Below are 12,524 nucleotides of genomic sequence, written 5' to 3'. Positions count from 1 at the left end.
ACAAGTTGTATAGTCGCAGTTAACTGCTTATCTACTGACAGAGTTATGGTGACTGCAGTAGGTCTCACACGGTGTTCATGTCACACAGACACACACTCAGGCTTGTTATCTGACTGTTTTAGCAGTACAATCATTTACTAATTCATGCTTACATGAACAGGAGACAGCTGACCAGAAATTTACATTCATGTTGGATCCAGAGCTTTTGATCAGTTATTGTAGACTGAACAGTGTTCATCTTGTATTGGCTAAATGAAAAAGTCTTAGAAGGATGCTGTAGGTGACAGGACTACTACTAACATGAAGAGCATCAAGGCCCAGATGGATTGTTCCTCACCGAAGAGCTGGAGCTGTGATTCAGAAGGGAAAGATGCAGGGCTTGGTTTCCCTTCAAGCTGTGGCCTGGCAGGATTAGCTCTCTGTTGCTATGATTACTTGTCCTGAATGGATTTAAACTCCATTTGATGGGGATTGGAGTTGGGGGTGGGAGTGAATAAAGGGACTTATTGCCTTTATCCAGATGTCGCCTCACAGGCAGGAATAGAACCAAGAAGTTTCTGATCTTACACCAGTGCAGTGTATTGTCTCTGTGGAACAATGGTAGCATGATGATCAGCCGGTGAGAGTGGCATTATCTCGTCATATAACGGCCTGAAGCATGAAGTTTGGTTTAGCTCTGCTGCACTGAGGGAACTCGTCATCGACATAGTAATGGGGTGTTTGGGTTTAGCCGTGCCTCTAATTTGATTAATGAAAAGTCAGACACATACACTCAAAAAACATACCATGCTCATATTCATCTGCATATTTTTATTCTTGAACTCTGCCAGAGTAGCTTTGCATTATTCACATTTCAAAATAATCCTTATGTATATTATCCTGGTCCTTGCGGTAGCACCTGGAAACTTTCTATTGTCTGCCCTGGATAAACAGAATTTGAGCAGTAGCTGAGCGTGGCTTCTGTGCCTCAGATGAGCACATAAGGATGTCCCCCGCGGGTTACCTTTAAAGGGTCATTCTGGCTAATAAGACTTAAGTGTTTGTAATTTCAAGTTAGTCTTTCAGGTTTGTGGACATTAGAGAAGTAAAGAGTGATCAGATGAAGAAAGCGGAAAGGCCAACAGCTGAACACACTCGGAAGTGAAAAGAAAAGAAATATGAACTGACTTTCATTTGCGAGGCACGGTGTACAGACAGACTTCCTGTTTTAACTTGACACCCTCCCCTCACCCTTGCCACAATGGTGTGCCCACAGCCCACAGTTTTCCTGCGCAGTGAGGGATTGTGACTGATTGTGACTATACCACAAAAGGATCATTTTATTTCCTAGGCTGAGTTATTAACTTGGTGAGCAAAATTGTGACATAATAGAAAGAACGGATCAGAGAAAGCTACACAAATGAGACCAGCGTAGAGTTGAAGTTGTGTCTTGACAGTGAAAACGACAAAACAAACTCAACTTTAGTTTTGTATATAGTAGCTGTTTCAGCTTGAGACTGTCAGCAGACTCTGTTATGCTATTGCTGTGGTCCAAGTTCTGAAATACAAGCAGTTCAAGAGAAATTTGTGTGTAGTGGTGCTGTAGAAATTTGGGTGTAATCAGGCCAAAAATAAAACCTGCTTTATCTCACTTGTTGTGGTACATCCCTGTTCAAAATCAACTCAGTCGAACCAGTTTTTTTTTTTCTGTCCTGACAGAAAAGTTCAATTAATGTTACTTCTGCTGAGGCAACATTAACAAATAATGAAAGCAATAAAAACAATAAAAGCAGTGCTATTGTAGAAAATCTGCTTCTGCTTTGTCTGATCAGTGTATTTTGGTTTTTGTTGTCTCATCAGGATGGTGGCTTCTTACCTGGTGCACCACAGCTATTGCGCCACAGCTGAAGCCTTCGCCAAATCCACCGATCAGGCCGTGCATGAGGAGCTGGCCTCCATCAAAAACCGGCAGAGTGAGTGCTCCTATATTTCTATATCTATTTCTTACTCCCCATTTTTAAAGTTGACACTGTGCTGTTTTTGTAGATTTAAAAATCATAAAGGAAACAAAGTGGTTGGTATGGTTTCTCTCTGCGAGACGCAGTCAGCCAGCATATGTTGATTTCTAATACTCTACAGTATACAGTTCTTGAATTTAAACATCAGTGTATATGATATACACATTTTCCCCATACAAACTGTACTTGAACAGGAGCCTGATCATCAGAAACCATAAGGGAGAAGTGACACAGTAACATTGGGTCGTTATAGGGCTTTTCTTTTTTGTTTTGTTTTTTTCAAAGATGCAACAATGTATCTGAGTGCAACTACAGGCAGAGTAAAGCTAATGGAGCCCATCATAAAAAAGATGTTGGGATGACCCTCCCTTCTTACTGGAGGTGGAGGTTGTTAACGGTAGCATTCAAAACCTTCATGTGTGATTTCACTGTTGGTTTGTAGAGATCCAGAAGCTGGTGTTGTCGGGTAGAATGGGTGAAGCCATTGAGACCACCCAGCAGCTGTACCCCAACCTCTTGGAGAGGAACCCAGACCTTCTCTTCATGCTCAAGTAAGAACATGGTTGTATATAAAATGTATGTTTTACATGTTACACTTGTTTTATTTGTTTTATTTAGATGGATAACATTATTGGAAAAGTTAACAAAGCCATAATCTAAACCCTTTTATCTGTCACGCACCCTCACACAGCCTCACTATAGACAGTGAGTTATTCAATAATTATATTTAAAGGAAAGGGGATAAGATATCCCTTAAGATACGATAAGATTTCCTGCATTGCTTTGAAAATGGCTTCGCTCACTGCCCAACTTGGATGGAATCAAACATTCTGCCCTTTTTTAAATTCTCTAAGCTGAACGACTACTCTCTTTCACATATGTAGCTCTATACTTAAATACCAAGTTAAGTACTTTTTTAAAATTTGTCCTCCTGTCTTTACATCCCTTTCTTTATTTCCTCTATTTCCATCTGTTGTTGCTCTGTGTGCTTTTTCACCTTATTCCACCTCTTTATTTTCATACCATCCTTCCTAACCCTTCTGTTTTCCCCCCTTTTAATCTTTCCTCACCTCTTTCCATCTTTCCCCAGGGTGAGACAGTTCATAGAGATGGTGAACGGGACAGACAGCGAGGTGAGATGTCTGGGAGGTCGCAGCCCAAAGTCTCAGGACAGTTACCCCGGGTCACCCCGGCCCTTCAGCAGCCCCAGCCACAAAGCCAGCAGCTCCCAGCCCTACCTCACAGGTGCAGTCCAACATTATTCACATCATCCACAGTGTGAAAACTTCACTTATCTTTGGGGGGAAAAGAGGCCAGAGGCAAATAAAAGGGGAAAAAAATATTTCTTTCTTTCCCTGACCTGAGCACAAATATACATCAGCTTACAGACACCATCTCTACACCCATGTTTGAATCTGTGTCTGCAGCACAAACTAAAGCCCACCACATTTTTTTCATCTTGAATGACACAGATGTTCCTCTAAAAGCAAGGTGCAACAAAAATACAAAACAGTGTTTATATTACTATTTAATAGAAAAGAGTGGATCTCCTGAACCAGTTGTGAGTTGCTCTGCCGTACCTGGAGACCAGCTGATCACTTTCAGCTGTATCTCATTAGCATGTGTGGCAACTGACTTGTCTCTTCAGGAGCGTTAACTACACATTGCCGTGGTGTGATTGTTTCTTATGCCCTTTAAGCATCTGAAGCAGCATAAATACCTCATTGATTTTTCAATGAAATAAAATGGGATGGGTAACAGGCTGTGAATGCATTTCTCTTCTTTGTAATGGTGAAGCCAATAAACTGCCAGTGAAGCCTTTTTCTCCCTCTCTCCCTTTTTCTTCTTTTTTTAGTTGCAGTAATAAATGTTAAATATTTATAATTTATTGGCTCCAACTCAACACATTCTGCTCACATTTGCCGGCAGCATTTGTGCAAAGCACACAATAAAAAACTGAACAAATGACTATTAAGTTAGTTAGTGCTGTGGAGCTCTTTAATGACAAGATAAGGGGTGAAATACTATATAAAATTAGACTATTGGCTTTCTGTTTTTGTTTTTTACAGCTTTGTCCTGTCACTTTATATTGTGACTTGTTAGAGAGAGTGATACAAGATCATGTAAACTTTTGCTATTGTGGAGAAGATGTTTCACAATTAAAAAAACTGTAGTTTAATGTGAGTGTCAATTCTATAAATGCTATAAACAGTTTAGCGCAACTTATCCATAGATAAGATAAGGAAGGAGTGATGAATGATTTAAATGTATGCACGCACGCACGCACGCACGCACGCACGCACGCACGCACGCACGCACGCACACACACACACACACACACAGAGTAGATCTAAATTTTCAGATCAGAGCATTAGGATTTTTCAGTCATTGTTTGTTTCGTTATTATTCAACAAAACATCTTATTTGTTGCTTTGTTTTGTCATTCTTCTGTATGTTTTAAATACAGTTATTGTAGTTTTGTATATGTAATGTATTTTCATAAAAGTGAATTACTGTCATTTGTTATGCATGTAAAAACCAAACTATGGGTAGTGGTTGGAAATCAGCTGCGAGCGAGCACATCAGAATGGATGCGTTACTTCTATTGTGTTTAGTAATTGGAGTTTTGTCTGTCACTTTAAGAACATTTGAAATCATTTCAAATATGTCAAACTTATTTGCAGGGTTTGACAGCAACTGCTGTAATGGTGTGACGTCTAATAAGAGCCACAGCTCCTCCCCTCACAGTCATAAGCCCTGCCCCCCGGGCTCTGGCTCCACTCTCCCAGCATCCGACATCAGCCTCAATGGGAGTCGCAGCCAACAGCCGATAACCAGGTATGGAAACAAAGCACTCACACAGCAGTAAAAGCTGGAGGCGTTTATTTGGTTTTGAGTTTTTTTTAACTAGCATATCTTTACAATTTGACTTTAAAAGATGTAAATTTCATCATGTGACCTTAACTTTTCCTCCATCCCCCCCAAATTATTTTCATCTAAACTAGTTAACAGTAAATTTAGACTTTTAATCAAAATAAGCCAGCATCACTTTATAACAATCATTTATCCATTTTCTTATTCACAGTTGAACAATTATGAATTCATTATTAAACCATGTAGTGGGACACATTACATCAGTATGCAATATAATTATGTATTTGTTAATTTCCAAATGTTATTGTCATTAGTGAGTCTGTCCTCGTTCTCAGGGGTTCAAGTACTGCTGTTAGGTCAAAGCTGCCGGCGTCTCAGAGGTATACGTAAAGCGTCTGTTGGTCCTGTGAGCCACGTGTCATGGCATCCAAACCACAACCTTTTACTAAGGCTAGCCTGACGCCTAGTAATATGAAACTAAACTGCATGTGAAACTAAACAAACTACAGTTTTCACATTCACTCCTCCGCCTGCTTGCTCACAAAATCTTTAAGACAAGAACTATAAAAATCAAATTTTACAAGGGCTTCAAAATATTTAGATGTACTAAAATATTTATTCAGTATTTATTTAACCATTGTTGTTAAACATTATCTGCCCACATAATGTTCATAGATGGTTCAAACTAGACATTAAAATGAATATAATGAATAAGTAATTTGGTAAGTAATTGTCTTAGTAATTTGGTTTCCAGCTTTCATTGAGGAGAAATTTCTTCCCTTGAACTTTCTGTGATGTGATTGGATAATTTACCAGATTCAACAATCTATCAGAAACATGTGCCTTTACACTTCAGACAGTTATTTTTATTGATGCTGGTTACTATTTGTCATTTTTGGTTATGGTTATTGGTTATTTTTAATATTCTACGCTCCACTCAACAGACAGGAGTTGTTTGTTACCTCCTTGTCGAACTAATCTAATGCAGAGGACAGGGCAGTGTAGACTAATGGCGACACGAAATTCACTTCCACAGTTTTTGAACTTGGGAATAAACCCAACAACTTAGATAGGTCTAGGTCTGAGACGTTTTATGTGATGAGGATGTTGGTCCCTAGGGATAGGAGTTACTTTAAAAAAGTAAAAATGAGCTATGGTGAATCCTATAGATGTTTAATGTAGCGCTGTTAGTATTAATTGTGTTGTTCTGATGTTTATGAGCCTTGTTAGAACTAAAGATGGAAATCGTGTCCGTCCTGTAATGGTTGCATTAATGCTGAAAACTTGCGTAGACAGAAATCACTCAGGAAGCCATAAAAATATCGATAAATAATCAATTTTAAATAGAAGCTGTGCTGGCAGTGATTTTAAATCAGAGCAGTATAATATTAGTGCCTCCAGTGGTGTGTTAATGCATTCACTTGGCAAGCAAAAGGTTGCTGGTTGGATTCCAGCCAAAAGTAGCTTCTACAAATCCAAACAGTATCCACCTGTAGAAGCTGCTGACAGTTTCTTGTGTCTTCTCTCAGTAATGATGTGGATATGGAGGTCGATCACTTCACCAACGGAGTGACAGAATCGTCTTCCAATGGTTTTCTCAACGGCACCTCCAAACACACCACGGAGCCTGACGACTGTGACGCAGACATGGGTGAGCAGAGCGTGTGGAGACATAAGAAACTTGATCTGAGACTTTGGATGTTGCGTTATCTAGCAGCTTCTTTCTAGCAGCCTTTTTCTTCTTCAAGATGTCATGCACACATTGTGCGTGTCACGCAGCCTTAAAAACACTTTTCTTTTCATTTTGAATTGACTCTACAGAGGTGGAGTCGGCACAGTCTAAGAGGCAGCTGTGCGGCGGAAGCCAGGCAGCCATCGAGAGAATGATCCATTTTGGCAGGGAGCTCCAGAGCATGAGTGAACACCTCCGCCGTGAGTGCGGCAAGAACTCTGCTAACAAAAAGATGCTCAAGGTAACACAGGAATCTCTGTTATTTACTTGGTTTATATTGTTTGTTTTTGTGGGGTCTGTTCACCTTTTGTGTTTGTATTTCAGGCATTTACAGTTGACTTCAATCATTTAAGCCATTTTCTTCACATAAAAATATGCCTGCCTTTGTACTGTATATTTATAAAAGCTTCAGATGTTATCTGTTTGTACTAGCTCCCAGTAAAATGCCAAAATGAGCCAGGTTCAAATCAAAGGCAGTGTAAAGGGGTGCTCATGTTCTAAAATTCTGGTCTCATTTAGAGCAAATTGATGGTGAAGGTGTTCGACTTTGGCAGGTACCTACATTGATGATCCTAGCATATGAGCATTCAGTCTGTTTTTCAGTGACATCTCGTTCCAGTTAAACAAATTGTGACAGCAACAATAGTTGCCAGAAAACTGCCTCAGTGGAAGGATTAAAAAGCAAATGTCATAGATGGGATTGAGGTTTTGTCATTTAAAATCCGAGATAACGGGGCTCATTTTCAATCTCTCCAAAAGGATGTCTATACTAATGACCTCAAATGTTCAGTATTAACATTATTTTATTTCATTTTTTTAAGGGAAGAAAGTATAGCTCAAAAACAGATTTTGTGACCTCTGCAGTCAGTCATGATGTAATATATTTGTTTTAAAATGTACAGTCAGTTCAGTTGTCTTAAAGGAACAGGTCAAACTGTGGGAAAATTCTGTTTGAGCTGAAATGCTAACACAAAGAATGTTCAGCTACAGCATGTTGTAACAAAGCAGGTGAAATGAAGTGATGGGCTGTGGTGTGATCACTTTCTGCTCTCCCGTCTTCTGCTGCAGGACGCATTCAGCCTGCTGGCCTACTCGGACCCGTGGAACAGCCCAGTCGGATACCAGCTGGACGCCATTCAGAGAGAGCCGGTCTGCTCCACTCTCAACAGTGCAATATTAGGTGGGTCAGCCATGAGCAGTGCATGATCCAGTCTACAGTTTTCAGTTAGCATTTTGGATGTAGGAGGATAAAAGAGATTGATGGGGACTGTGGGTAACCCAAATCTCAAAAAGAAGCAAAAAAACGCAGATTGTGATAAATGCTAAAAAACTTTTGCATGTGGTTTGCTGCAGAAATCTTAAGACAGACAGGCAGCATATCTTAGGGACTGCATATTACCAGGACATGTGTTTAAATCCAGGTGAACTAACCTTAAAGATAAAGGTGTCAGTGCACCTGCTATCCAGCCGAAGGCAGAACTGAGCAGGTATTCTCATTCTGAGTGAGCTGGAAAATGTGACTTGCTTCCAAAACACCAGTGATTTTTTTTTTTTAACCATATATCAAATTGTCCTTTGCATGTTGATATGTTGATTCTGATTATCATGTAATGTGATGTTTTTAAGCTCAGAAATTCTTTACAGACATTGTTAAACACAATTTTCCTGCAGATTCTGAAGTTTTTTCAGTTCAATAATCTGAAAATAAAGCCGTTCAATTAAAATGACTTCCAGATGCTGTATGACTGTCCAACAAGCACTGCACCTACCAATTCCTGATATTACCTGCAGTCACAATTTTCTTTTTTTCCTTTTTCTTTCCAGAGACTCACAACCTGCCCAAGCAGCCTCCCCTGGCCCAGGCCGTGGGTCAGGCCGCCCAATGCCTCGCCATGATGGCACGAACTGGCAGCGGCTCCTGCGCCTTTGCCTCTGTGGACGATTACCTACACTAGCCCCGTGCGCACGCAGACACACACACACACACACACACACACACACACACACACACACACACACTCTCCAAGGGCCTGTCCAGAAATCCTTCTTTCCAACTCCTCAGTCAGTGTAGTCCTATTAGCCGAGGAGGCATTCCTCTGCACGCCGTCATAGAACGTCAACCATCTCACTCGCTTCTGGTTCTGCTTTTGCTGAACGCCGCTGAGGGTCAGAAGACATTTCTGGGCAGATCCTTAGAGTGACACCACCTCCTTTTCCATCATAAATATGAAATTACACCTCCACCTTCGGTTGGCTCCCCATGCGTCTGCCTCCATCTAACTGACAGTAGCTGACTTTAAAAAATAATCGAGGGGGGGGGGGGGCTGAACTCATGTGGACGCGCCACAGTCCCCGCATTCCTGGGGGAGGAATCAAACCGGGGGTGGACAGACTGCTAAAAAATATCTCTGGTCAAACATAAATGGGGAGGGGAGGGGTGGCGGGGGGGCAACAATAAGAAAACAGACGAGTGGCCGCCATGGTTGACCCACCATTAACGTGGTCCCTGTAAACCTGGGGCTTACCAGGCAAACACACACAGAAAACACACACAAATAAACACGGAGGCAAGCTGATGCTGATGCTGGGATTGAAAAGTCCACCTCACCGAGGCTTGCTCAAACTCCGGCCAATGCGAACCTTATGGCCTACCCCCCCCTCCGTAAATCTTCACCCTCTCTGCACCGCCTCCCTCCTGCTACCTTCCACTGACTTCAGGACATCGGCGAAGATATGTGTGACGTACATGGACTCGGGACTTCAGAGAAGCGAGAGAGAATCTACAGTCTCGACTCAGCGTTCCCTATTTTTAATCTTTTGTTTAGTTTTTGTTTTTCTTCGGCGAAGTGGGCAGACGTGGGGGGGGGGGTTACCTGGCTCTTGTTTTGTTTAGTTTTTCCAGGTTTACAAGGCATGGTGCAGATGACGATGATTATTCTTATTATTATTCTAATTATCAATATATTAATTATTGTTACTTGCATTCACAGTATATTTGTTGAGCGCCAGCGAGAGCAAGTTCCTCCAACTTATTATAATAAAGGTCCCGATTCTACCGATTACCAGTGACGAGCGTGTGTACATGTTAACGTTTAAATATGAATTTAACAAAATAAAATTATATCAATAGAGCGACATATTTAGTTATAGAAATCACAGAAAAAAACAAAACAGTCCTTTAATGCTTTGTACTGACACCAGTGACCCCTGAAGTGTTCTGGTTGTTCCCAGTTTGTAATATTTTCCTCTTTGGTTGAATCCAGGGTTCCTACACAGGTGAAAGTTGACACAAATTCCAGGCCTGGAAAATTCTGGAAAAAAACAGGTTTTTAGTTCTAAGAACTTGGCTGCAGATTTTACATGTTGTCCATGAAGTCACTACAGCCGAGCTGAGAGCGTCTTCAGACACTTCTGCTGGATTTTCTATGATGACTGCGCTGTGTAGGAGCCCTGCTTTGACCTCTGACTGCATTTTATCTGTTACCCTCCCTCCCTCCTTGGTAAACCCTCAGCCACACAAAAGATTTGTCCCAAACATTGTTAATATTTATTTTTGTATCTCTCTATGCTAATCTTTAACCCCCAACAAACTCAGGAGCCAAAATACCCTCTTGTTCATCATTCTTGGTTTAGAAGCAGCTGATTGGCCCCTGTGCCTCTATTGAATGCTGACTCGACTTTTGGTCATTTAAATCAGATGAGAAAAACTGAGCTGGTGTGAAATCGGCCTCTGAGGTAGCTCAGCCATTTAAAGTCAAACTTAAATTTCCTGTCTCCTAAAAGAACAAGACAAAAAAACAGAACAAAAAACTGTGTTTTTGTTTTTTTTCCTTGAGTACGTCATAAAGTCAAGACCCCGCCCTTAAAAAATAAATAAATTAAAAAGAAGAAGAAGAAGAAAATCCTTCGATTTAAATGTGGCTGACCTCTACTTCAGGGACTTCTTCCCGTGCACCTTTCGACTGCGTTCAGTGTTGCCGCTTCTGTTACATCACTCTGTTGTGCTCTGCATTGTTGATCCCAGATCCCAAACGTCCGGTTCCATCATTCTGACCCCACTTTTATGCTGAAGACCACTGATAATGAGAGCCAAGTCTCTCAGGTTACAGCTCGTGAGAACAAACGGCAGTTTTCAGTGCAGGAGTCCACAGGGTCCACGCACAAAGCCGTGCACGTCACCAGCGTGTTCGTGATCACACTGAATGGATGAACAATGTAAATTGATCCCTCGGAGTGAGACTGTAATGCCTGAGGCAGAACATTTGTATAATTGAAGTGAAATTGTGTGGCATGTGTGCCATCATTCAGCAGCTGGTCATAGAGTAAATTAGTCAGATTTGATGCCCTGCAACTTCTTACATGTATCAGAAATGTCAGAACAGGACTTCCAACTGATCTGTGTTTCAGGTAACCCTGCAAATGATCCACAGGTGCACAACATAATGACCTTGGATCAGCTACATTTAAATCGGTGATGGTTTTTGTTTTTTATGGCAGAGCCTCAGAACTTATATATATTTATATATATGCATTAATCTGTATCTTTACCTGAAGATGACCTTATTCATGACCATCTCCAGTCCTCATCCTGTGTTAACTTGGCTCCAACTGTCTTTAATCAAACCAGTACCGTCATCAGTGGGTGCCAAAACCTCACCCCTCTCTTTGTATTAATGGAGAGGCTGTTAGTTCAGCTTAAACCATAGAAACAGTAAATACTTTTAACTTGGATAGCAGAAATCTAAATTCTTTTATTTTTCCTAATGATTACCACCAAATTGCCCCCAGAGCTTTTTTTTTTTTGTACTCAGCAAAATGCTACCAGGGAGTAAATCTATCCAGTTTTTATTTCTGAACTTCCTGAAAATGCATACAGGTGTTCATTTTTACCCATCACCCCTCAGAGGAGAGCTTTCGTGACCTTGCGGGTTTGTTTTATTAACAGAATAGGGTTTTTTTTGTTTGTTTTTGGCCTCTTAGTCTGTAAAGATGTAAAAAGAAAAAAGACTTTAAGAAGAAAAAAATCCAGAATTGTCACCTGCACTGTGGCTTCCACGTTAAACCAAAATGTATCGCAGCTGTGTTTTTTAGGCCTGTGTTCATGCTCGCCACTCGCAGAGAAACAGGAAGGCCGAGGCTTTCGCTTGACACAACATCCATCTTTTCCTCTAGCCCCTGGCCCTCACATCCACCCAGGAATCCAGAGTTGGTATTTTTCCTCACGGTGGAACCAAGCTTTCTGTACTTTGGTTTGTTTTTCTTTGTTTTCTTTTTTTTTTGTTTGTTTGTTTCTTTGGATCGCAAGCAGTCACGGCATCGTTTAGAAAACTTCTTAGACAAAGTGTCTGTTGTCTCTTTCTGAGTAAGGTCTGAAACCTATGCATGCCATAGTAAAGTGGTGGTAAGATCAAGTTAGATGTCTCTTATTTTATTCTTTTTGTTTCTCCTTCTTTTAGCCAGTTCACGGTGTATAAGGAAGATGTCAACCAGTAAGTTGTCCACTGCTGACTGTGTGTCCATTTGGAGAAAAAAAAATGTGCAATTTGTGTGAGGGTGAAAAGATTTATATTAAAAATGACAAATGATGATAGCACGTGTGTGGATGCTGCATGACACCTGAAGCAGAAGTTTAAATCGAGTTCAGTTTAATTCAAAATGACGTGTTCAAAGATTCTTCTTTAACTCTGGGGTTTCTTGCACTTTTACAATAACTGAAACAAAATTCAGTGAATGAAGCCCAATGACCAGCCTATACCATATTAGTAGAACTGACGACTGTGGGAAGGAAGAACCACCTTTGATCAGACTTGGGGAGGGCCAGCTATCTACCAGCCCACTGGTAGGGGAGGTGAGGGAGAAATTGAAGGCATAGAGAGGAAAAAAAAAATATTTAAGAGGGAGAGAAAATAAAGGCATATAAA

At 40.8% G+C, this 12,524-nt stretch overlaps 1 protein-coding gene across 1 annotated transcript in view; it reads left to right on the top strand.

Annotated features, from left to right (window-relative positions):
• Positions 1 to 12,193, top strand: part of ranbp9 (RAN binding protein 9) — a 31,822-nt gene extending 19,629 nt beyond the window's left edge. The window contains exons 7-14 of the mRNA XM_026149217.2: positions 1,840 to 1,952; positions 2,440 to 2,548; positions 3,088 to 3,242; positions 4,682 to 4,835; positions 6,401 to 6,522; positions 6,693 to 6,844; positions 7,672 to 7,783; positions 8,428 to 12,193. Of these exons, the coding sequence (XP_026005002.1) occupies positions 1,840 to 1,952; positions 2,440 to 2,548; positions 3,088 to 3,242; positions 4,682 to 4,835; positions 6,401 to 6,522; positions 6,693 to 6,844; positions 7,672 to 7,783; positions 8,428 to 8,558 (1,048 nt within the window). The 3' untranslated portion in view covers positions 8,559 to 12,193. The remainder of the gene's footprint in view (positions 1 to 1,839; positions 1,953 to 2,439; positions 2,549 to 3,087; positions 3,243 to 4,681; positions 4,836 to 6,400; positions 6,523 to 6,692; positions 6,845 to 7,671; positions 7,784 to 8,427) is intronic.
• The last annotated feature ends 331 nt before the right edge of the window (positions 12,194 to 12,524 follow it).

The sequence above is a fragment of the Astatotilapia calliptera genome, chromosome 18 (assembly GCF_964374335.1).
Source record: "Astatotilapia calliptera chromosome 18, fAstCal68.1, whole genome shotgun sequence".
Lineage (NCBI taxonomy): Eukaryota > Metazoa > Chordata > Actinopteri > Cichliformes > Cichlidae > Astatotilapia > Astatotilapia calliptera.
This window is presented reverse-complemented; position numbering and strand designations above follow the sequence as displayed.